We start from the raw sequence: 26,527 nt of genomic DNA on the forward strand, positions 1-26,527 counted from the left end.
TAGCATTCGTCTGGTGGTTCAAATCCCGGTTACACATAATTATAGTCAGTCATCAGCCCCGCTAAGGCAGTTTAATAAGTAAATGCTTTGTTGGAGGGCATGATGACAGCTCACCTATTATTGCTGGCAACACTAATTTACATCCCAAGCTACGCCAGTTGTCCATGCCCTTGATACTCCCTTAAGTCCCCTATGCCCCCGTAGTGCCAAATGTGCTAAATTAAGCTTACTCTATTTTACAAACCTCAGCGACCCATGCTATCTAATAAACTACTAATGGAGGGAAACACAGGCATCTCATTAGGAGGTTGCCAAAAGACACACACACACACACACACAAACACACACAACTTGCAGCAACTTTCCTCTGGCTCAGAGCCGGACATTAATGATGTTCCAGCTGGTTTTAACAACTATTTATTTATTGAGGGAGTAATTTTGCAGTGCAGGGAACCTGATGAAGGTGTTTGGGGAATTCTTGTGTATTAATCAACCTGCAGTGTTTGTCTTTTTTCGGAGAGGAGAGGAGCAAGGGCAAGGCTTTTATATTATTCACTCGTGTACACGCACACATGCAAGCGCACACATATTTCTTGAGTAAACAGAGGGAAAAAGGGTTATTTAAATGGCGACTTGGTGACAATGTGGCGTGATTGACAGCAGAAGGAGGGGGTTGATGGGAGGATTCTGTCAGCGACTGATAACAGCTGTCTGCTTCACTCACCAGAGAGACAGACAGTAAGAGACAGAGACGCACACACACACCTAAACAGATGCACACAGTAATGCACCCTTGCATACATTTCCAATTAAAGTTGCTGCTTGCATCATTCACAAGTTACGTAATGCATATGGAAAAAGGTAGATTACAGAGTCCATCATGTAAATTTCCATCAGCACAAACAATCCATCGTAGCCTGACACTGCTCTGTACCCCAGATGATAAACAGAGATGCAAAGTCACACGTGCACACACACACACACACACACACACACACACACACACTCTGACTTATTAAACATTCATCGGAGTGAGTTTGGGGTAATGAACGGGAGTCAACAATGAATTATGGATCATATTCTAATGGTTGACTTTCCCCTCTCATTACTGGCATGCTAATGTGATTGGGAAACAAATGATTATCAGCTTTATTAGAAAGGGGAAAAGAGCAGGAGGGAGCGGGGGGTTCATGATCCCCAAGACACCCCCGATGGTTTCACCTGGAGGAATGAACCAGGTGGAAGACGGAGGGAAATTAAGATATATCAAGGGAAAGAAATGAAGACTTTGGATGCCATTCAAGGTCTTAAAACTATTCTTTTATGTATTATTTGTATTACATTATTCTCACATATAGCTCAGGACATAAAGTGCAACATCTCATCAATTACAGTACAGTTTTACTGTTTGTAATTCAGTTTGGTTGTCTTCTAAAACGGATGATATTTCTTCCCGCAAATGTGTTGAAAATGGCAACTATCACATAATGAATTCCTCTCTGCAACACAAACTACATTTAACAACAGTAGTTCTGCACCAATCTGCAGCTCCCGACTGATGTAATACATTGGAGCACATGCATACACACCCGCAGGCATTTATCACAGCACTGGTCAAGGTGGAGACATCTCCGGCAATCCATCTCGCGGCTTATTGGCACCAAAAGACTTGCTTTTATGTTTTGCCCAGAGATTTATGAGCGACTAAAGGCGCGCACGTGTGTGTGCGCGTGCATGAATGAATACATTAGCAGCATATGCACACCTCGCAGTCTGAAAGGGATCAGGTTGATGTGCTTATTGACACCTCACCTCCCTCTCGCTTCTTCCCCTCGCCGTGTCCCTTCTCCCCTCCCACCATCCATCTATCCCTCAATCCATCACCTTCCTTTAAAAGCCTGTTAGGAAACCCAATACCTTTCATTAGCACAAAAAGATTAGCTTTTTAGCAGGAGCGGTGTGTGTATGTGTGTGAACAGAGAAACAGAGGGTGGGAGGGATAAATAAAGATAATCAAAGATGCCTGTGCCAGACAGCCACTTAGCTTAACCTACAGTGAGCCGAGCACGTTCAAACACAAGCAGCACAGTTACACACATGGTTGCAAGACATTACACACCTCACAACACACATATCGAAAGGGTTTGGAGCAGTTTGAAGAGTTTCATTCCAAAATAAGATATCCACCATTAGGGAGAGTAGACATCGACTTTTACAAAAATCATTGCTGGCATGAAAGTAAAGCCGGTTATGGATTATAATTAAAGTTATGAGTCATCTTAATCCCTTTGCTTGCAAAAATACTCGTGGTTTTGATGATACAATCATTTGAATGATAGAAATGTTAACTGATGGATTTAAGATTAGCATTAAATTGGGGTGGAATTGCATGAAAGGTATCATTAAGTCATTGATTGAGAAGGAAATCATATTGTACTTTACATGCTCATGGCAATATTTTTGTGTTTATGGGAAAAAGACAGCTGCTCTTCAATATTTCAACATAAGCTCTTATGTTTGAGGTTCGTTATTGACCCTCAGCTGAGCAGTTTGCCCGAATGTCAGTTAACATGAAGAAAGAGAAAATACTAATTAGTGCTGCTTTAACTTTTTGTGGTACTGAAGCAGCGTGCTTAGCAATATGTCACGTAGTTAATAGGGCTGTCAAAGTTAACGCGATAATAACGCCTTAACGCAAATTAGTTTTAACGCCAATTTCTTTCGCTAATTTCTTTAACACAACTTGGGCTCTGTTTTAAAGCTAGAGTGAAGATACTGGTGTCATATGAAACTAGAAAAACCTAAGGAATCCATTGATACCAGCCATGTCATACTAGCTTGTGACAAAGGAGGTTAAATAACGCTCCAGCGAGGAAAAACAGTCAAGGCCATTTTCAAAAGGGGTCCCTTGACCTCCGACCTCAAGATATGTGAATGTAAATGGGTTCTATGGGTACCCACGAGTCTCCCCTTTACAGACATGCCCACTTTATGATAATCACATGCAGTTTTTGGGCAAGTCATAGTCAAGTCAGCACACTGACACACTGACAGCTGTTGTTGCCTGTTGGGATTCAGTTTGCCATGTTATGATTCAAGCATATTTTTTATGCTAAATGCAGTACCTGTGAGGGGTTTCCACTCCCATGTTGATAAGAGTATTAAATACTTGACAAATCTCCCTTTCGGGTACATTTTGAACAGATAAAAAATGTGCAATTCATTTGCGATTAATCGTGATTAACTATGGACAATCAAGCAATTAATCCCGAATATAAATATTCTAATCGATTGACAGCCCTAGTAGTTAACTAACTACCCTTCCTGCTTTTGACTATCAACATTAACACTTGGCATTAGATAATGTATTTATTAGGGCTGCAACTAACGAAGATTTTCATTATTGCTTAAACTGACGATTATTTTCTAGATGAATCAATTAATCGTTTGGTCTATAAAATGTCAGCAAAATAGTGAGAAATGTGTCAAAGTGCAAGGCGATGTCTATAAATGTCTTGTTTTGTCTATCCAAAACCCAAAGATATTCAGTTTAGTATGATATAAAACAAAGAGAAGCAGGAAATCTCCATATTTGAGAAGCGGAAAACAGCACTTTTTGATATATTTGCATTAAAAATGACTTTGACAATTAGTCGAATATCAAAAAAGGAGGATAATAGGATTATTTTTCTGTCGATCGACTTATCAATTAGTTGACTAATCATTGCAGTGCTAGTATTTGTTATAAGATGCACTTAATTTGTTTGATGTGTTATAAAATCTATGTAAGTTTACAATATGTCTGGTATATGTGCAATGTTTTAAGGGTTTTCTAGAGGCCCATAGGGTAAAGCAAATTCTCCTGGGAGCAATAACATTTTTTCATTCATTCATGTGAGGTAGAAGCACACCCACCCATACACACACACACACATACACACACACACACACACATGCACATGCACGCACACACACACACACACACATAGATGCTCATTAGGCTCATTTTGAGTAATCTTGAAGGACCTGCCATCAGTAAAAACAACGCCAATGCATTTCCCTTGGGATAGGACAGAAGTCCCATTAATCTATCAGACAAACACACCTTACAGCGCGCGCACGCACACACACACACACACACACACACACACACACACACACACACACACAAGCAGAAAACACAAAGTTATTTAACCCGCTATTTCCCTGGAGAGAGGGTCTTTAACAGTAACAAAGCAGCATTCAGTCACTTACATGCTTTTTCCCTTGGTGCCTCCTCTTTCCATAAAAAACAATCTGGAGAACAAGATTACACGCACACACACATACATGCACACACAACCTCACGCACACACACATGCCTTCACCTAATACCCATCAGCTTTTGGGACAGAGGAAAATCTATATTTCATCTGAGAGGCTGAGGTGTTTGTGCACATGCTGAGTTTGTTTGTCATTAGGCCTAACCCCTGTGGCTCACCTAATCAGGTTGCTGTGTGTGTGTTTAATTCTGTCTGTGAGGGTTTGAGAGAAGGGTGAATATGGCTGTGTGTGTGTGCGTGTGTGTGTGTGTGTGTGTGCGTGTATGGTTGACAAGTGTAGAGGAGCAAGAGTTGTGGGAGACGGAATCGTGCAAACACACACATGAGGCCGAATTAAAGTTATCGATCGGCCATGGCATGCTCTCACACAGAGATCAAAGCTTAACCCTGATCAATGACTAATCTATTTGTTTGTTTGTGTGTGCATGGGTTTTTATACTCAATATCTCCATGTCCATCTTTCTAGACGGCTGCATTAATATTTTCAGAATTCACATGTTTTATAAGCAGGCTCTCTCTTAAAGGGACTGTTTGTAAAAATCAGAAATGCTTATTAACAGCGACACCTGTGGCCCTTAAGTCAACGAAAGTCAGCGTCGGGGCTCGCGCTTGTGCTCGCTCTACATAGACATGAACGAGCATCGTTCAACACAGTGAGGCGACACACGACAGCTAAAAACCACAATATCATTCTATATTTCAGCTGCTTGGCAGTAATGTTAGCTGACCAGACGAAGGTCTCTCCATGAATCAATATTGATCCTAGTGCTTTTCCTGCCTCAGCCTCCCGACCGCGGTCAGAGGGAACAGGGGAGACAGTTTTGGTCGGAGACGATAACGTTTCTCGCTGCGGAGCCCCGTCACTTCACAAGACACGGGAAACCTCTGTTGGTCTGGAGGAGCTGCAGCATTTATTTCTGCACAAACGTCCACTGTACATTCACTAGATATTCTCAGAACTAAACTAACTCTTCTGCAGTGTGTAGTGTGCGCGCATGCACGTGAGGTGGAGCGAAAGAGCGAGGACGAGCGCGGTGTGAGTGAAGGCAAGCAGGCAGGCAGAGGAGCAGAGACTCCGGCCCTGGAGACCAAAGCTACGGTCTCCCCCGCGTCCTCTGACCGCGGCCAACACTGTTTTGCAAGACGGGCTTCACTAAATATAACTTTAAGGTTTTGGTGCTTCCGTGTAGTTTGTGTTGGAGTCTGAGTCTGAACAGCGTAGCCACACGCAAGCGCGCATGGGACACCGACCCAGATTGATTTATACGTGTAAGAAGCTTTTATGTAACAAGACTACAGCCATGCTAGGGGCTTGATGAGGCTGTACTTACGAACAGTTCTTAATTAGCGTTTCAGCAAAATGCTCACTAGGGCTGGACCCAAATATTCAACTATTCGGTTGTTCGTTCATTGGGAGGGTTATTCGATTTTCTATTTTGGTATTTGGATGGAAGCACAGGTGGTTATACCTGCTGGGCATGTCTGCCTGTCGCACCGTCGAGGTGTGTGCAGACTCATCATGACACATTTTTGTTCCAAAAAGCATGTGTGGTGGAAGCCTCTGATTGTGTGACAGAGGAATTTTACTGCTTTAATGACATGAGTCCATACTGCCTACTAACCGAGAGGTTAAAGTGCTCCTCCATCGTGCTCCTCCCTCCAGCGCACCACCCCTACCCCCCAAATTTCAAGATCTGTACCAAGTTTCAGGACATTTCTCTAAAAAAAACAAAAATGTCAACCTCATGGTGGCGCTAAGGGAAAAGTCTGAGGATCACCAAAGTCAGTGGGATACATCCTCTAGTACACCATAAATGTCTGTACAAAATGTCAGAGCAATCCATCCAACATGGCTAAAAAAAATGTGTGATTAGTAGGTTGGTGCAGCGAACAGGGAGAGCATCCTTCACCCAGAGGGATTCAAGGATCCGTTCTGCTGAAGTGTCCTTGAGCAGAGACATTGAATCCTTACCAAAGATGTTGCTCTGTGGCTGACAAATTTCCTCTTTGGTAGTCAAGCATCAGAAAAATCTAACAACATCCAGAAGGAGCCTGCAGCAGACTACAAACACCCTTGATAGCTGTGTGGAGGGCAGCTTGAAGCCTCGTTCTCGTGACCAGCCAACCCTGCCTGTGGCCTAAACCCTGCACTCAACTAACAATTACTCAGAGTTTCCCAAAGCATTTTCAGTCCAAAGCTGGCCACTTTCCATACAATAACAATAGAAGAACAAGTGTCTTTCTGCTAGCGAGGACATCGGACGGCGCCGCAGTTAACCTATATGCAACATTAAACTAATTGCTGGCCACCGGGAAAATTGCAAATGAATGGCAGCAAAATGACAGACAATCAGACTCTGTGCCCTACGATTTTATTCATCAGAGTGAAACCTCAGTCTATCATTTCCCCTCTGTCTACCTTCATTAGCACATCTTCACATGTAATGGCCGAGCACTGTGGCAGCCAATCAGACAAAGTAATGTAGTCATTTGAAAGGAGGGTGGCGGTACAGTTAGTGTGTCAGTGTGTCTAATTCCCTGCTTTGTTCTCGAACATAGTATAATGAAACCGTGGAAACGTACCCCTCCTTTCACCCCATTTGGCGAAATCACTGAGCGTGAAAAATATATAGGGTACAATATGGTATTACTCTTTATCTAATCCCATCATGGGGGAAGGTAAATGTCTTTGAGGTGAGACAGCTCCGCTCATGAGCTTTACTTATCTCACTTCTCTTAAAAGTTAAAGAAACAAAGTGAGGTATGGAAATTCTCTTTTTTTCCAATCAGTTCTCCAGCTCTCAACGCGCTTGAGATGACCACATGTGTGTCGTTTGTATTTGTTGAGAGGTTACCCAGGTGTATTCCACTCCTCCTTTATTGTTTTATGGTCTTAATATCTCTGAGGTGAGCAGATGATGATAAATCAATAGAAACAATACTTTCCCACAGTGTCAAAGACCAAGGGAGCACTGTGAATCTGTACAAACACGCTTCTACTGGTTTGTGTGTTCTAGTATCTGTGTGAATACCTAGCATGGCAACAAGTTTACTATATGCCCGCAGTGGAGTTACGCCAAATTCAATTCAGCTATTGACAAGGAGCACACATAATGCATGTCTCCCCAGAGCTTATATGGGTATTCATAAGCAACAAGAGGATGGGGCATGGGGGAAATTTTGAATTAGACCATCAAGGGGACATTCTCTGGAGCCTGATAGAGAAACAGCCCCATCTACAGGATTTCAGTGTAACTGGAAACCTACACAAAACCTCCCCCCTCCTCATACAGGGAAGGTTTTGTACCTAACTTTAAATTCCAGTGGATCTCTTTGTCTCAGCAAAGCTTAATGAGCCTCCTGAGAGCACGCTCAGGTGAACTTGCTGTAAGAGGAAACTACCTGTGTCTACCACAGCTCGGAACAATGCTGTCCTTTTTTTAACAGAAAATACTGTATCTGCAGATTTTGGAGGGGACGCTGCAGTACTTTGCCAGTGAAATAAAGGTGTTCGCTTACACAGAGTGTTGACTTAGTGAACAATGTCCCGGGAAGTGGTCAGCATGGACTCAGCGTTTCTGAACACTAAGTTGCTGGGGTCCCCTCAGCTAGAAAAGCGCACACACTTGATATACTCAGCAAGCTCAGGATTCTGCGATTGGCCATGCTCTCTAACCCCTTCCTGTGCACACAGACCTGCCTCTCAAATATCACTGAGTCCAGACAGAGGGGAAAGACCTTTGCAGAACAAAGGAGAGGTTTGATAAGAAAGAGGTTGCTGGTGACACTCTGCCTTTTTCCCCAAACTACAAAGACACCGCCTGCCCCCGGTGGCTCGCCCGAATTGTCCCCCTCTCTTGACTCATTTCTGTTCGGAGAAAAAATGGATGGACAGGAGAGGGGGGCACTTTTGAAGTGGGTCAGATTGGAGTGATGAAAAGGCAGAGAGGAGAGTTGCAGAGTGGAGTGGGGGAAGAGACAGAAAGAGGAATAGTAACAGGGTTTTTTTTAGAGCAAGAAACTGAGAGGGATTAAGCAGAGTCACCTTGACAAGAGGGGTCACATTTCATCCAAATGGACTCTCTTTGTAAGGTGTCTGAGGTGTCAACTAGCTGCTTACATTCTCACATTGTTACTCCCCACAATAAAACAGCAAACTGCTGAATTGTAAAATACATTAGCATCAGATAAAATGCACATTATAACGGGGTTTGCTTGCTCTAACCAACTCCACGGATCTCAGCCAATAGTGTTTTGCGTGTGTGTGTGTGTGTGTGTGTGTGTGTGTGTGTGTGTGTGTGTGTGCATGTGTGTGTCCAAAAGAGCTGGCAGCCATGCAGAGGTATGAGACAGATGTGTGTGTCGGTCATTACTATAATCGCTCCATTTACTTCATCTACCCTGGGAGGGACGGCTGGTCAGCACCATCTGGACACATGCACACACACACACAAGCACATACATGGCAACCGCCAGCCATGGTGGGGTTTCATGGGTAGTCAGCCAGCAACAGGAGGCAAGCTTTGAAATGATCATTACATGTGTGTGTCTGTGTGACAGCGTGCATGCATTTGCCATCTTTGTCACAGTCTCAATTTCTCTCTTTCCCCCGGTGACATTTTTCTCTCAGCTTTTTCCCTTCCTGCTTTTTTTTTCCCCCTCCCTTGTCTCAATCCTCCTTTTTCATCCATTTCTCTGCCTCCCATGAGTCCAACTGCTTCAGTAATACATGAATCTGTCGTGTTCCCCGGAGACTACAAGACAAAATGAAAAAGGCCGCGCTGAGTAGTAAAGTGCGGACTTGTTCGAGACTTCCAGTGCCTGAGGAGACGATGGTCGTCGTGGTATATGTGTGTGTGTGTGTGTGTGTGTGTGTGTGTGTGTGTCTGTGTGTGCGGCTGAAAGATACAGAGACCTCCAGCTCATCTACATGTAATTTCCTCCCCTGACTGAGAACAGGAGAAAAGGGTGATGAGTAGAGGAGCGGTTGAGGGGAGAGACGGAGAGCGAGCCAGGCTGAAGCTCCGGACTCAAGAGTGGCAGTCTGATCGTCAAGCAACACGTAGTCATGGCAACGGCAAATGGAGAGAGCGAGGAGGAACAAGAGGAGGAGAAAAGAAATGAGGGAGACGTTTCAGGTTAAAACATCGCTGAGAGATTAAAAAATAGTTTAGATGGTGCTTTGCTATGCTACATTGGAGCGGAATATTACATCCCCGTACAGGTGATATTTCAGTTACAGTCAAGAGCTGGGAGTTTAAATATTGCCTGAGGATACATTTTTTCCGTTTGCCCTTTTACGCCTCCTGTTTACATTACTCAGCGATGACTGTTCAGAACTCCTCTTGAATATTTAACACCAATAGCCGGCCAAGTACATATCTCTATTCTGCTGTTGCTCTTCTGCGCCTTCATCACTCTATTCTCTGTCTCATTTGTATTCTGTAAGCCTGCTAACCCCTCCTCATTCTCCAATCCGGCATACACCATCTCTTTTTCCCTCCCTTTGTCTCTCCATTGGCTCCCTCTCCTGCTCCTCTTGTCCCCCCGTTGTCCTAAGATCTCTTTTTCTGGCCTCCATCCTTCCATCCCTACAGAGCAGAGCTGACATTGGGCATGAGGTCAGAGAGATGGGCAGTCATGCTCCTGCTGTCAGCCGGCTCAAATGGGCTTAGATACAGTGTGAGTGTGTGTGCGTGTGTGTGTGTGGAGACACCCAAGGGACACTCTCACTAGCCTTGGGCTCTGGACAGGCATATGCACAGGAGCCTCACGCGTTTAGTCATACTTTTGTAGGCAGTAGAAACACATACATACATTAATACCGCACCCTTACACACCATATAGAGGACATTCATTATCGCTGCATGACACACACACACAAAATTAAGTGTGTAAAGAGCATTCACAAAAAGCACACACACACACACACACACACACACATGCATTCACTTATGCAAACAGAGTGAGGCACGGAATTACAGATTTCAGAAAGGACAAATTCCCTTGGAGAACTGCCATGGATTATTGGCTGGTATGGCCAGTGTTGCGAACAATGGAAATATTCACTGCCGATGATGAATGCTGAACACTTATGTTAAAAATAAAGACATAAAGCTCCAAAGGTCATATACATCCATTAAGGATATATACGTCATGTGAAGTGAAAAATCGCTTCCATGAATTGTATGTAATGTTTAAAGCAGACATTAAGCCAAAGGGGAGTGATTATAGAAAATGAAGTGGATGTATGAACAAGGAAACCGTGTATAATCTAATGGGGACTGGTTAAACTGCATATAGACATTATGTAGGAATACTAGAGATGAAGACATTGTACAGCTGTTAAATCATTAGGTTTTGACAAGCCTTCTATTGAGGGGATGCTTATATCATCCATTTGTAGGCATTACATAACCTTATGTATGGATCAAATGTATGACCATAAGGTTAACAATACACTCAAATGTCAGACATCCCAGAAAAGCTCTGCCAGCCCATTTAAAATTACATTCATGTATTAAGGTTAAACTCAGAAAGTGAAGGATCTTTAAAGGGGTAATCATTGCTGTGGTATTTTAAGTAACACAGTTAGAGAAATGTCCCATTTTTCCATGTTTTTTTATAAATGGCATAATGTGTAATAGGATGTCATGGCCAGGGTCACTTTGGATTACAGTTGAGGGATGCTGTCAGAAACATTGTACCACACTGCCCCCATGTGGCGATGATGCACATTGCATACATTAGTAGGTGAGGGTACACAAAAGACCTCCTCTGCTGTATATGGATTATATTAGAAAATCTCTATTTTCAGTAGCAGTTACCACATTTTCTTCCACATATAAAATAATAAAACCCAAACAATGCAAAAAATCTGAATCCAACTGTTCTGCCCTCACCAATAAAAAATGTATATACTGCAATGTCACTGAAAACCTTAAGTGCATCATAAGTGTCATATCCTTACCTGTCCCGGAGGTGTCACTGTAGTTGGGTCTCCTCTGAAGGCTCAGGTTACAGGATAGGGTTACAGGCCATACAGGCTACACAAACAAGCCTCCGCCATGCAGGATAATGAAGCCATCACACACTGCGTTGTCACAGTGACGAGCTCCATCAAGGTGTGTATCACTTTTCCAGCTGACAGCCCTCAGAGCTGGAGAAAGGAGAAGACACATAACGTTGGGACGGTAGAAAAGAGTGCAGCATTGTTATGATTGGGTTTATAGCTTCTGATCTTGACAAGGAGGATTGAGGTGAGTTTGTATCTTTTATCTCACTGGTTTCACATCCCCTACACACCAAATCAAGTGGTAGTAGCCTTAGACTTACCGGTAATATCTTCTTCCAGCCAGCTGAGTCTTCATGGCTGAGGCCACCGGCACGAGCAGTAGCAGCGGAGGTTTAGGCAGTGGAGGAGTTGGGGGAGTGCGTGTACCCCAGGAGCCCTCTCTCAAAGCTGGGGTGGTGTTGTCAGATGAGAGGGTGGACTTCCTTCGAGAGCAGGCCTTCTGTGTGCTGCGAGTGAAGACGGATAAGTGGAACCGCTTCATCGGAGCAGAGGAGAACCAGAAGATTATACTGGATTTCCTGGACCACATCTGGACCAATAGACTGCTGCTCTTCACTGGACCTGGAGGGACATTGCATGCAGGGGATGCTCAGGTAAGAAATACACACAGGCCAAAAGGTAAATAAACACACTTAGTTTATAAAAAAGTTAAAGTACCTGCTTTCATAAATGTGTCATTTTCTTTTTCATTTCCCCATCTTGGCTAAAGTCAATTTTGTAGGCAAATTCAATTATGGTTATAGCCTTGAGTAAATATTTAATGGTGTAGCTCATCTATTGTTTTCTGTATGCACTGCATGTTAGAAATTCTGTATACTAATATCCCTGAGGTAGAGATACTGTGTGCATACGTGCAGAGTGGCTGATGATGAGGCACATTTCATCATCCGTTTGCCTGGGTGGCATGAAAACACAATTCATTAAATAAAGATAGCAGCAAAACTCCTCACACCATGGGAATTTATATATAAACACCATCTTGCAATCACAATTACATACTGAAAAGTGCATTTCAGATAATAAGCTGACATCCAAGGCTGTAACACAAAATCTCCTGGGTTTGCAATCTACACTCCATCTAACATACACACTTTTTGAAATAAGTCACTACTTATTTCTAGTGCTTTCAATGCAGTTGAAAGCATTCCTACTGTTTTTGAATCTGAGAAGACGTCCCCACCATGGAAGACCAAGCTACTGTGTGTGCTAAAGAAGGGCGTAAAGAGAATCGGCCGCCAAGGATTCAGACACCAACTCCGGCTGGGGGAAGTGCCTGGATACCCCATGGAGCACCTACCTGTTGTCATCTCTGAGGTGGGCTAGTGTGTATGTGTGTGTGTGTGTGTGTGTGTGTCCAATACACTAATACAGGTGTGAGGGTAATGAAGATTTGGGTTTTCCAACAAAGAATATGCTGGCAGGACAAAGAAAGAATACATGATGGGTTATTTATGCATTAGTGGAGGTGGTGGGAGAGAGGAGGATGATGGCTAAGCTGTCATCCATGATGGAGAATGACTTCCACCCCATGCAGGACACCATCTCAGCACTGGAGAGCTCCTTCACCAACAGGCTGTTCCACCCAAAGTGTGTGAAGGAGCGCTATCGCAGGTCCTTCCTTCCTGCAGCTGTCACTCCAAAACCAGCACTGCTCCCAGTAGACCACTTACACACCAAAAACTTGACAATAACCTGATATTTTCAGGTGGAATTTCATTTAATTTTCACTGTGCAATATCATTTTCTACTTGTGCAATTTTGTTAATAGTCTATTTATTGTCAATACTGTATATACTGCTCCTATTTTTATACTTCCTTCCATTTAAATGGTTCATATTTTGTTACACTTCGTTTAGCTCTTTTTTTTACTGTGTTAGCTGATGCATCTTGTTTTTTGCAGTATCCCCTTTGCTGCTGTACAATGCAAATTTCCCCACCGCGGGACTAATAAAGGAATATCTTATCTTAACCTGGTCACACGTTGATGTCGGATGGCATTCCTCAACCAGGATTCGTTTCTATGCATGTTTATTTTCAAATTAACCTGCACAATTATTTGATAATCAAGGCTTTTATTTCTACATTTCTTTTTATTTATTATTTAATTTTTTTTAATCTAGTAATTTATGTAATTATTCTTTATAATGGAAACTTTAGTCCTCCATACTTAAGTACAGTACTTGAGTAACTCCACAACCAGCACTGCTCCTGATAGACCACATACACACCAAAAAACTGACAAGAACTGCACTTTACTGTACACCAACTGTCTATCAGTACTACTCAGGTGTAATTCATACTGTGCAATATCATTTTACACTTGTGCAATTTTGTTAATAGTCTATTTATTGTCAATACTGTATATACTGCTCCTATTTTTATACTTCCTTCCATTTAAATGGTTCATATTGTGTTACACCTTGTTCAGGTCTTTTTTTTTTTTTTACTGTGTTAGCTGATGCATCTTGTTTGTTGTTTTTTGCACTATCCCCTTTGCTGCTGTACACTGCACATTTCCCCACTGCGGGACTAATAAAGGAATATGTTATCTTATCTTATCTTAAAACAGCTTGTGTGTAACTTACTGCACAGGTGCTGCTGTGTGTGCTGTCCAACGGTCTGAACCATGAGGACTGGCCTCGGGTGGTGTCGGATGACATCCATAAGCACCTGGAGAAGCTGAGGAGCCGGGTGGTGACTCTGAGAGGCCGAGCCGAGGGACGAACTCTGCTGCCGCTGCCGCTGTCTGTGGAGAGAGCTCGGCCTCAGGACATTGTACTCGGGTCAGTGTGTGTAATGAGTGGCTAAAGCTAATATAAACTAACTAAATTTGTATTTTTTTATTTAAAAATGAAAGATTATATGCTGGTCTTTATTCCTAGATAAATGTTTTTTGGGGGAAAAACCTAACAGGACGTTTTTAACGACACTTACCGCATTTCCAGATTCGTTAAAACTCCTCAACGGTTCTGTTCAACTGGTAACCGGAAGTGACGTACGTCCTGCTGCTCGACAAAGCAACAAAATAAATATAATTATTAATATAAATACAAATAAAGACGTCACAAAATGTAACGTTTTACTGGCGTTTTCACGCTTATTGTATTTCTTGATATTTAATAAGATTTCAAGAGAAGTAAAAATAAAAAGCGAGGTCCAATCAAAGGCTACTTCCGGTTGCCATCATATATCTTCAAAACAGCAGTTAAGTGTGTTTTCAGTTGACACTTGATGACACTTACAATTTACTAGAGTAATATTTTAGTCCTATTTGTAGTCAACCTTCAGTACTTTCATCATCCAAAGCCCATATTGCCATTTTCACCCACACCGATCGCCCCGCTCTCTGTCTCCCTCAGCCCCACTGGTTGGCCACTGGACCGTGGCTTGTTATACTCTATAGAAACTCTGATAGTTCAGTGGTCTGGACAGATATGGAACGTCCTGAAGAAAGACTCTGGTATGGTGCTGCTCCGGGGAGACCACCCAGGCCCCAACGTGGAGCTCCAGTTTTGGACCACTCAGAGGGAAAACCTGCTGGGCATCCAGTCACAGGTACAGTATGACACTGGTTCTGTGGAAGTTGGCAGGGGGTGCAGTCAATTCAAATTGTAAACTGAAAGTTCTCAAAGTGTCAGTAATAGAGGTGAAATTGAACATTATAAACTTTGTTAAGGTAGTATTTATGACAGGGGTGTTGTATTGAATTGCAATATATGGTATAGGTGTGCCTAATAAAGTGACCACTGAGTGTACATCCTACTATGATTTCCTTGTTTTCAGATCCAGAGCCCCAAAACAGAGCACATCATGGAGATCCTGAGAAGAGTCAAGAGCAGTTACTACTCCTCCTTCAAGGACGTATGCCTCAAAGTCAATGAGGGTAGATCAGCATTACTCATCATTTATCAGTGCTAATTAATCAATTTCCTCTCTCTATCATCTAGTCTCTCACAGCCCGACCTCTCAGTCATTATCTTAATATGTACTACTCTTCCATCCGGAGTGTACAGCTATTATTATTCCTTCAATCTTCAAATACACAAATAACTTGTGTGTTTTTTGTGTGCCAATCACATTTCAATCACTTCGCCACTCTTGCTAGAAATTGTCAATCTAAGAACGCAACTGTGTGAATTTAATTCTGTTAAATTAACTGTTAATACTTCTGTGTGTGATTACCATAGCGGTGCTGGAAGCAGAGGACATAGATCTGTATCTACGCCCTCTGAGGAGACTGATCAGCAGCTTAGAAGAGAGGAGTTTCCCACAGATAGACGCTCTACTGCCTCCTCTTTTCCACACACTCTGTCTCATCTGGAGCCGTTCCCAGTACTACTGCACCCCGCAACGGATGGTGGTCCTCCTGCAGGAGTTCTGTAACCTGATCATTGAAAAGGTACAGTGATGCTGGTCGCTGTGTATGTGTGAAAGAGAGGGAGACAGAATATTTATCAATATCATATTCCTAATATGATTGTGTGTCTGAATCCAGGCCTTTGCCTACCTCATCCCAGAAGAGCTGTTTAAGATGGAGCTCGAGGAGGGGGTGGAGAGAGTCCAGATAACCATCTCAGTTCTGCGCACCTTCAAGCAGTTGTTTCACACTCACCGGCAGCGGATCCCCAAGTACTACAAACACAGCCATGCCATCAAGCTGTGGGACTTTCCGGCTACGCTTGTGTTCCAGCGGTCAGACCGCATCATGGAGAGGCTGCTTATGATCGAGGTGCATGGGTTGACAAGCATGTTTGTGTTGGTTTTATAGAAAGATTAGAAATGTGCACGTGTCTGTAATTCCTAAAAGAAGATGCTAGATCAATTTGCCTCAAGAAGACATTATTCCCAACACATTTACATCAAGTAAACTGCTGTACATTCATTTTTAATGTATATTTGTGTATTATTATTATTGTGAATATCAAAACTGCTGTTGACTTTTTTTTCCTTTCATCTGTAGGAACTTTTTGCAACAGCGCTGGACTTTCTGAAACTGGAGAAGGTTGAACTGGGTGGATCCAGAGGGAAAGTCCTCAGTGAGATGGTCTTCAGTATGAGCGAGGAGTTTCACGACCGCTGGAGGTCCCTCAGAGAGAGCAAATACGACCCCCTGGACTACACGAACGATGTGAGGCCTACACTGTGGTGAAATTGTTTGCTACAGTTGTCTTTGATATCACGCTGCTATGTAATTAGTAAGCCCCAAAGGGCTGTGATTCACCGCAATAAGTGGCATTGACAGGCACAGCCGAATAATAAAAAAACAACAATTAGATGTTATTTTTCCGCCCAGCAGTGCGGTAATTGAAAACTAGCAAAGCAAAGTAGTTGCTAAGCAACACTCACGAATCAGTGACAGCAGACGTTATTAGTCAGTGCATCAATTTGATTTAATTTGCTAGATATTTTACAGCCATTTTACAAGGGCTTCCAGTGTGACTCAGCCAATTAAAACTGGAACTGAATCTGAAATTGATGTGTGTTATAATATATTTTTTTCAAAGTGTGTGTTATTCAAGCCAATACTGATCAACTCAGCTAAGGAGAACTTGAAGTGCTGCATGAAAATGTAATGGAATAAACATTGCCCCATAATATAAGTGGCTTTTGAATCAGGAAAGGGACTGAAGATATCCATAATTTCCTGTCTAATGCTGTCTTGTGTCCAGGATTTTTTTCGTCACTATCAGCGTTTCATGGAGCAGAACAGAGATTTTGACCAGAGGCTGGGGACTGTCCTCAATCTGGCCTTCCAGCACTCCAAAAACCTGAAGTCAACCTTTAAGGTCAGTCTGTTACACTTTGACCGTTTAAACAATCCCATTACTGTATTTAGTGATATACCTCCAGGTCATTCAGGGACAAGGTGGATACATCATACCTCAATGTATACAATAAACACTGTCCTTAAACTGTGTTTTTGTGTCCCATGTAGTTGTTGAAGATTTTCAGCACCCTGCTTGAGAGACCCAGGATCCACCAGCTGTTCTCTCCTAACTACAATGTGCTGTTGGACATGTTCAACCAGGAAGTAGACCACTGTCAGTTTATACTGGATCAACACAGAGACGGGGTAAGAGAGGTTGAAGAGAAATAAATATTGTCGATGACTTATAAATTTGAATATTGACACACTTAGGAACGTCTCAGTTTAAAATGACACATATTATGATTCACAACTTGGCTAAATGTGTGCTACGAGCGTCTTTGGAAATGGTATTAACTTCTTGTTAATTCATCCTTTGTGTTTCAGCTGCGGTCAGGCTGTACTGTCCTGGCGAAGAATATGCCGTCAGTGGCTGGCAACCTCAAGTGGTCCCAGGAGCTTCGGAATCGCATCCTCACCAACAGGAGCAGCCTCTGCCAGCTGGCTCATATGTACGGACCAACAACACACACACACACACACACACACAATTATCTCATGCAACAACTGTCATCCAGCAGATTTGTTGTTCAAACTTGTAGTCCTCAGCCCCAACCGACGCCGACTCAAGTGACATCATTTGAGGCAATCTATCTGATGTCACGCAGCTCCCTCTGGAGCCACAAAAACTTCATACAACTTTTTTTCACATATGCAGTAGTACTCCCTAAGTACAGAAGTTCCCCTTTAAGTAGAGCAGGCATAATGTTTTTAGAATAAATCTTGTAAATCTTATTTTTGGAATGAAACTCTAGCATGCAAGAATACAGTTTACTTTTCAAACATGTACAAGATACAGATGGCATTTATATTCTACTCCTTATCTTCATTTTTGTTTGGTTTTTCCCTTTTCCTCCTATCCCTCCCCAACACTGCCCTTCCAGGCCTCTGGGGTCTGCTGAAGCCGACGATGTCCTCCAGAAGTGCGAGCGTGTCCTGGAGGTTCTGGACCAGCATGATGAGGAGCTGTTCTCAGAGTGGACTGAGGGCCTGGAGGACATCTGTCAGACCCACCTGAAGGAACCTCTGCTCACATTGGACACTGACACAGGCCTGTTCCAGGTCAACTTCAGTCCTGCAGTAAGCCCAAAGTAGACGCATCACCAACAGACGTATTAAACACACTAATCAGTGTTCAAATATGTTTTGAATCTATTTGTATTAAGTGTACATGGTTTTGTCTGGAGTGGAATTGGTGCCTGCAGTCTTAAATTATAGTGGAAAATGTATGATAGACTATACGAGTCATTCCACAACTAAACATGTTTGCGTTTACACCCCAAATACGAGGTTAAAGCATTTAAATATATACAGTACATATAATTTTATTCTGCAACATATCACTGATTACTATGAAAGCTTTTACGTTTGCACCACTTTCTCTTTGCAGCATCCTGTAGCTGATGTGTCTCAAATAAACATAAGTAGCAACCTGTGGTTTGTTTACAATAAACAGAGGAACTATTTTGCATTAGCAGCAATAACCGCAGTATGTAAACAGATAAAGAAAATCACAAAAATGCACTCAACATCAAATCAAAGTGAAAAGTGCAGAAGCAATGAATATGTATAACCAGCAATGTCAAAGCAGGCACTATAATCCAGGGATTAACAATTTATCTGATGTACTGTGAGCATTTCTTCTAATGCTGTGTGTGTATGTGTGTGTGTGCAATGTGTTCTAATGTTAATGAGATCTCCACTTTAAGATGCTGATGCTATTTATTCTGATTTTTTGCTGTCACGGTAAAAGGAAACAAAACAATAACTTTGGATTCATGAAATTGGTTATTACATTTCTCCTCCTCTCTCTCTCTCTCTCGTTGCCTGTCCCCAGCTGACATCTGTGCTAAGGGAGGTGAAGTATCTGGGCATGCTGAAGAACCAAAACATTTCTAAAGCAGCTCTCAATCTCTACTCCAAACGGGAGAGACTCTACATGGTGGGTAGCCAAGCTTCTAGTGTTGCACTGAATATAGTATCTTTACAGAATAATCAGAGTTTAAGTGTTAACGCTGCGTTGCATCCTGTAGTACACACAGACACTGACCTTGGTGACCCAGTGGTACAACCAGCTCCACAGCACCATCCTGGCTATAGAGCTTGGACTGGTGAAAGATGAGATGGACGGGACGAGGCGACAGCTGGATCCGGCCCTCCGGGAGCTGAGCTGGGCTCAGGACGACCTGTGGGACTACATCCAGAGCACACGAGACCTGGTCAAGGTACTGAACGTTTCTTGTGTAATTTAAAGAAATCGTTTGACTGTATTGCCAACAAATGAAATGGTGTTTTTTTCAGTCAACACTATTTTGATATGCAGCAGCATATTTACACCAAGGTTATAATAGTTTTCTGTGGTTTGTCACGAGAGTTGACGGAAATTCATGCTGTCTCGTTTTTTTCCGGTTGCGATATATTATAGCTAAAAAACTAAAACAAATTTACGTTCATTTTTTTAATTTTTATTAGTTTAGGCAATATCGTTTCAGTTTAGTTTTCGTTTTTCTTAAAGGATATATTCCATTTTAGTTTCAGTTTTAGTTCACTGTACTGATTCGCACTATTCTGCTATATTTAGAGAAAAGATCCTGTCTCAGTTGCATTTTGTGCTGAAATATAAAAAAGTTATGCTTTATTTTGTAAAGTTTGTTCAATAGCAATATCAAAAGCTGCAGTGAAACTGTTGCCTGCCAATGAAGCATGAATCCTGGCATTCCCCTGATGCGGTCCATGCCAGCTTTCCTCTATTAGAGCAAACACTCCTAAAAACAAAAGCAACATGCAGCTGTCAACCAAAGGGAATATAATTACTGGCTGTAAAAGTTCCTCTCTTTTGCTATCGCCAGAGCATTTCTAGTCGTGTCCAGAAGACTAAAGCTAACGTGGAGGCAGTCCAGGCCCTTATGGGGAAATTCAGTCATCGTGCCTTCATCACCAGAAAGAGCCGCGGTTCTACCCTCCTCATCTTCTCTGACATTGAAGAGAGTGTCTCCAAACAGCACACACTCATCAGCAGTACAGGGGAGGAAATACACAAACTGCTGCAGGTATATTCTCTCTCCTTACTCTTGATGCTGGAGAGAAGAAACACTGCAGATCTCTCTCATATTCACATCACTTTCCCTCTGCGCTCCAGGAGAGCCAGTCTCTGCTCGGTGTCACAGACCTGGACGGCAGTGAGTGGCAGTCCTACACGGACTACGTGGACCGCATGATCCTGACGGGCTTCTCCAGCGCGGTACGCTGCTCCCTGCAGTACCTCATGGACAACACAGACGCAGCCCAGCGCATCACACCGCTGTTTGAGGTCCAGCTGGTGCTCAACAGCAACGAGATGACCTTTGACCCCTCGTTGGACTTCAGCCACAGTGGTAACTTCTACGATATTGTGGATAAGATGGTGGCCAGCATCACCAACATGGCGTCCTTCATTCCCAGAGTGGCGAAGCATAAACAGCTGGATAACTATCAGGTGCTGTGTAGATTGGATTATAGGTTCATACACAGAAATATATCTGCACACACACACCCTTGTCAAATGCTATCTTGTTTCTTTGTCTTGTAGTGCGACATAAATGAAATGGAGGATTTGTCAGAGATGTGTCATGTGATCCGCTCACGGGCACGCACAGCTATCACTAAGGTACGTTTTCTGTACACACATGGAGGCTCATGTATGACGCTTACAGGCTTGTAAAGACTGTGTTGCTTTTCAGGTCAGAGAGTATCAGGGATCGTTTGCCAGCTACCGCTACCTCTGGACTGATGACAGGTCAGAAGTGTATGGCTCTTCGTTTTCATCATTTAAACAATTATAAATAGGATATTTGCCAAACAATCTTTTTTCCTCAACTTTCACAGGTCTGAATTCATGAGGCAGTTCCTGCTGTACGGCCACGTGTTGAGTACAGAGGAAGCGGAGCTGTATGCCGACTATGAGCTGAAAAAGAACCCACCCACCCTGGACAACTTCAAAGAACAGGTGTGCTTCACATTTACATTTCAAGCAGCCTTTTCACCTAAAAACTGACTTGAGCACAATTCTTTTTTTTTTTAATGGAGCTGGTCATGTCTCTGGTCTTTTCCTGTCTGCGTCACTGCATCATTCTTCACTCCAGATCAACCTGTTTGAGTCTCTGTATGTGCGAGTGAGCAAGATGGAGGACAGGAGGGTGTTTTGTGGCTGGCTGCAGCTCGACATCAGACCCTTCAAGCACACGCTGATGAATGTCATCAAGAGATGGAGCTGGATGTTTAAGGAGCACCTGCTCAACCACGTCAACCAGAGGTTAGACACACACATGACATACACTATAAATGGACAACAAATACAAAAAAAAGATAAGAATTACCTAGAAATATAGAACACAGAGCATCAAATTATTGTGTGTTTAAAACCTTATAAATAAACGTAGAGGTGCTATGATTGTACTAGAGCTTCTTTTTATTTCATATTATCATCAGAAGAAACTTTTTCCTTGACCTCTCCTCACTTACATCCTCCTCCTTCCTCTCTATCCCGCAGCGTGAGAGAATTATCGTCTTTTGCCCAGGACACAGCCCGTGGTCTCTCCAACAAGGTGTCAGATGGCGACTATGCAGGCCTCGTGGACATCATGGGACACCTCATGGCCATACGAGACAGGCAGATCAGCGACGACCAGCACTTCAAACCCCTCATGTCTACCGCCGAGCTCCTCAAGACCTACGGGCAGCAGCTGCCTGAGAGCGTCTACACGCAGCTGGAAGTCTGTACCAATGCACACATTTTCATGAGTTCTGGCAGATATTTACATTTATAATTACATTACATTCTTCCCCTTTATTGCCACAAAACACAGGAGCTGCCGGAGAAGTGGAAGAGTCTGAGGAAAATTGCATTCACAGTCAAACATGAAGTGGCGCCGTTACAATCGAATGAGGTTTCAGTTATACGCAGGAAGTGTGTCCGGTTTGAGGTGAGGCTGTGTGTGTGCAGGGTAGGATGTCAGTGTGGCTGCCCCTTACAAAGAGCTCAATATCTGAAACCTTCTCACTTTCTTTACTGCATTATATATGACTGACACCACACACCCCCCACAGTGTGCTGCACAGTTATAGATGGAGAGATATTCATAGGAACTTCAGCTATAAAGAATCCTAAATGTGCAGTTTTTTTCACATTTTAGGTCAAGCAGCATGAGTTCAGAGAACAGTTTCGCACTGAACCAATCTTTAAGATCAATGTGGAGGAGCACTATAAACTCATTGATAAGGTGAGCACTGGGAGACAAAAAGAAAAGTTTAAAAGTCTTTCTTTGCAAAGTAGCACTTTTAAGTGTATAATTAAATAGAATCTAACAAACAATATAATTTTAAGCCATGGCGTATCAAAATGTCTCCAGTCTAATCGAGGAGTAGCAGTGATGGAGGCGGAGATGAAGAGGCTGCAGGACACAGCTGATCTGTTCGAGGTCAGCTTCCCAGACTACAAGCAGCTACGCCAGTGTCGCTCTGACATCATACTGGTCAAAGCCGTCTGGGACATGGTCATCTTTGTGAAGGTAAATGTTGATCAGCACAAAACAATTATGTTGGATTTTGTTGGATTTCTTAGCTTTGTTTGAGCTCCGTAGATGTCATATTTTGTTTTGAAGGAAGAAAAGATGATGTTTTGATATAAAAATACAAAGACATTTTTTTTTTTTTGTCTTTTTTTTTTTGCATATATTGATAAAAAAAAAGGTGCACAATTTGACCGGGGATGTGATCTAATAAGGTTAAAGGGAGCATTTTTCACTTCATCTCAACTGATAGAAGAAGACTGTATTCGGGAAATAGATTTTCCCCATAAGAGAATCACAGATTAAATGTTTTCCATTCTCCTCTCCGTTGCCAGACCAGTATAGAGGATTGGACCAAGACTCCATGGAAAGAAATCAACGTTGAGCAGATGGACATGGAGCTCAGGCGATTCGCCAAAGTATAACAAGCTTCCAAACATTAAAATCTTAAATTTTTGCTATGGTTGAGAAGAACAGTAAATTCCTCTCATACTGTATCTCTGTTGCACGTTAAAGGAGATGAAGATGCTGGATAAGGAGGTGCGGGTGTGGGACGTCTACATGGGTCTGGAGTCGACTGTAAAGAACCTGTTGACCTCTCTGAGAGCCGTCAACGAGCTGCAGAACTCCGCCGTCAGAGAGAGACACTGGCAGCAGCTCATGAACACCACCGGGGTACGAGACCATCTCAGCTGCTGCTTCTCAATGTCTCATACCTTCTGATTCAATAATGTTTCATCAATGATGTTCTGCACTGTATACAATACCACTCTATTATAGTTCTGTTCTTCTTCAATCTTCACGTACTCTACCTTCATTCAGCTATCCTTTCAGGCTCACGTCCAGGCCTGTAATGACCAGCACAGTTCAGTGAACCCAATTATCCCGATCTGAAATCTGATCACTCTCATGGTTGCTGTGTGTTCGTTTTGGTCCTCAGGTCAGGTTTGTGATGGGGGAAGGCACCACCCTGGGGGACCTGTTGGAATTACAGCTGCACCGTGTGGAGGACGAGGTCAAAAACATAGTGGACAAGGCTGTGAAAGAAATGGCCATAGAGAAAGTAAGAATCATAGAAACCAACCAGCAGTAGAATAATGTCCTCTATATCAATGCACTAGTTGTAATGGTCAAGTGTATTTAGGACAATTCCTTTTTGGGTTTGTCACAGTACCTGCATTTACAGAAACAGTTCAGAGATCAGTTGAGAAGGAGGCATGTTTGAAAAATTATTATTTTATTTTTTTATCACTTTAGTCTTTATTGCCTTTCAAAAATATAACTTTGAAACTTACAATATTTTACATTATTATTCAATAAAATACAGTCCTAATACTGTCTTTATTTTTAAACCTAATACAATTTTCCCATTTTCTGTTAAAAATATCTTCTCTCCCTCTTGGAGAATAAGTCGTTTTTTCCATCTATATTTCCTGTATTATATTAAACCACTGTCTATGTCTGGGTGAGTCCGCCACAATCCAGTTTCTTATAATGGCCTTTCTTCCAGCAGCGAGTAAGATTTTGGCCAAGTAATTATCTTCCTTCAGTACCACTTTAGTTATATTACCCAGGCATACTGTAAATGGGACAATTCTTGGAGATTACATAGAAAAATACATTTATAATCTAAAAAAAAAATATTCCTGACAAATACTGTCCCAAATAAATTGTAACTTTTACCACCATATTCTTAAAAAAACAAACCCAAATAGTCATGAAGCAGACTCACAATGGATATGAAAGATGAAATCACAAATCATTATGCAGAAATAAGATAGGTAACATTCTTACAAGTTTTATTTTCATCCTACTGCACAGTTTGTATGTTTTTCCTCGTCTTCAAATGGCAGATGTCACCTTTTGTAAAGAAACGTTTGCTTTATTTACTTCCAGGTTTTGGCAGAGATAACCCAGACGTGGAGTGTGATGTCGTTGTCATATGAGACTCACACCAGCACAGGAACCCCTCTGCTCAAAGCAGATGAGAATCTGATAGAAACACTGGAGGACAACCAGGTGAGCGTGATAACTGTGCTGATGTTCCCCAGCATGTGATATATCTAGTCTATTTCAGTAGTTTAATGCTGAACCCTGTTCTCATCAGGCCCAGGCTTAGATTTATTATTTCTGTTTCTAGTGTTGTTTTATTCCTCTGTGTAGAGCTCTTTGTCAGTCTGACATTACAGAGTTAACCGATGAGAATATAAAATGCACAGAAACATAATGAATGGTTATTAATTTAATATTTAACTTGTCTGAGTATACGTTAAAAAGGGTTCTTCCAGATCATCATGTAAAGCTCCTCCTGTTATTTCTCTTCAGGTGCAGCTGCAGAACATCCTGATGAGTAAATACGTTGAGTATTTCCAGGCAGAGGTGAGCGGGTGGCAGAGAAAGCTGATGGTGGCCGACCTGGTCATCTCCTCCTGGATGTCCGTCCAGAGGACCTGGGCCCACCTCAACAGCATCTTCACCAACAGCCACGACATCCGCTGCCAGCTGGCCAACGACGCAGAGCGCTTCCAGGGAATCCACACTGACTTCCAGGTAACACAATGCATGCATCCATCTCACCATATCATTATATTGTGTATCCCTTTTCTTCTTGTCTCCCATTTAACCCCTCCTTCTGTCGCCCAGAGCTTGATGACTGAGGTGGTGCAGAACAGTAATGTGGTGGAGGTGACCAACGAGCCCGGCTTTCTGGAGAACCTGGAGACGTTGCAGCAGAGGCTGTCTGTGTGCGAGAAGGCCCTGGCCGAGTACCTGGAGACCAAGAGACTCACATTCCCCAGATTTTACTTTGTCTCCGCCTCAGACCTGCTGGAGATTGTCTCCAAGGGAACGCAGCCCAAACAGGTGACAGATTACAAGTTGATTATGTTTTCCAAGAGAGAACATAGAGAGAGAGATTGTAGTTATCAGTTCAATATATTCTTCAAACCGTGTCTTAGTGTTGTGGAGCGGAGAATGGTAATAAAGATAAGAATGAAACACAATTTTCTTTTTTCATTTTTCTCAAATTGCAGTCAAGAGATTACAGCCAGTAAACAAACATAACCTTTAAAATAGAAACGGAACTATATTTTCCAGGTGACCAGGCACCTGCTGAAGCTGTTTGACAACATAGCAGATCTTCGCTTCAAGGATTCGGACAGAGGTGGAGGAGCAGAGGAGGAGGATGGGGAGGCGGTTGCTATAGGGATGTACAGCCGAGAGGGCGAATACGTCCCATTCTCTGAGCCGTGTGTCTGTGAAGGACAGGTTAGATTTCTGTCTGTGCAAATACAAGTATTATTCACATTACTATGATATAGCTATAATAAATAACTTTCTCTGTATTGTTTATTATATGCACAGAGTGTATATAATTGTATGTGTATTCAGTTGCTATGTGTAATCATTTTCAAATATTTTTCAATTCTATTTGTATTTATGCTTTAACATGTTGTGTGTTTCTTCAGGCAGAGTGTTGGTTGAGCGCGTTAGAGAGCACCATGCGCTGCACGGTCCGAAAGGAGATCCAGGAGGCCGTAGCTGCCTATGAGGACAAACCAAGAGACCAGTGGCTGTTTGACTACCCTGCACAGGTCTGATAGAGCAGATAGAGATAGAGCTGCAGGGATGACGTATTTTTGTAGGCCAACCAGGAAGT

The 26,527-nt window shown here is 42.6% G+C and overlaps 1 protein-coding gene across 1 annotated transcript in view; it reads left to right on the forward strand.

The window, feature by feature from the left end:
- The first annotated feature begins 13,986 nt into the window (after nt 1-13,986).
- Nucleotides 13,987-26,527, forward strand: part of dnah9l (dynein, axonemal, heavy polypeptide 9 like) — a 36,136-nt gene continuing 23,595 nt past the window's right edge. The window contains exons 1-30 of the mRNA XM_037787543.1: nt 13,987-14,180; nt 14,757-14,952; nt 15,181-15,280; nt 15,585-15,796; nt 15,893-16,126; nt 16,358-16,525; nt 17,067-17,183; nt 17,333-17,470; nt 17,651-17,775; nt 18,208-18,403; nt 19,161-19,265; nt 19,357-19,548; nt 20,173-20,373; nt 20,463-20,798; nt 20,892-20,969; nt 21,043-21,098; nt 21,188-21,308; nt 21,445-21,614; nt 21,852-22,074; nt 22,168-22,284; nt 22,495-22,581; nt 22,711-22,869; nt 23,205-23,288; nt 23,386-23,544; nt 23,810-23,932; nt 24,766-24,888; nt 25,195-25,419; nt 25,513-25,731; nt 25,966-26,136; nt 26,337-26,462. Of these exons, the coding sequence (XP_037643471.1) occupies nt 14,860-14,952; nt 15,181-15,280; nt 15,585-15,796; nt 15,893-16,126; nt 16,358-16,525; nt 17,067-17,183; nt 17,333-17,470; nt 17,651-17,775; nt 18,208-18,403; nt 19,161-19,265; nt 19,357-19,548; nt 20,173-20,373; nt 20,463-20,798; nt 20,892-20,969; nt 21,043-21,098; nt 21,188-21,308; nt 21,445-21,614; nt 21,852-22,074; nt 22,168-22,284; nt 22,495-22,581; nt 22,711-22,869; nt 23,205-23,288; nt 23,386-23,544; nt 23,810-23,932; nt 24,766-24,888; nt 25,195-25,419; nt 25,513-25,731; nt 25,966-26,136; nt 26,337-26,462 (4,458 nt within the window). The 5' untranslated portion in view covers nt 13,987-14,180; nt 14,757-14,859. The remainder of the gene's footprint in view (nt 14,181-14,756; nt 14,953-15,180; nt 15,281-15,584; nt 15,797-15,892; nt 16,127-16,357; nt 16,526-17,066; nt 17,184-17,332; nt 17,471-17,650; nt 17,776-18,207; nt 18,404-19,160; nt 19,266-19,356; nt 19,549-20,172; nt 20,374-20,462; nt 20,799-20,891; nt 20,970-21,042; nt 21,099-21,187; nt 21,309-21,444; nt 21,615-21,851; nt 22,075-22,167; nt 22,285-22,494; nt 22,582-22,710; nt 22,870-23,204; nt 23,289-23,385; nt 23,545-23,809; nt 23,933-24,765; nt 24,889-25,194; nt 25,420-25,512; nt 25,732-25,965; nt 26,137-26,336; nt 26,463-26,527) is intronic.

Source organism: Sebastes umbrosus, chromosome 12 (assembly GCF_015220745.1).
Source record: "Sebastes umbrosus isolate fSebUmb1 chromosome 12, fSebUmb1.pri, whole genome shotgun sequence".
NCBI classification, from domain to species: domain Eukaryota; kingdom Metazoa; phylum Chordata; class Actinopteri; order Perciformes; family Sebastidae; genus Sebastes; species Sebastes umbrosus.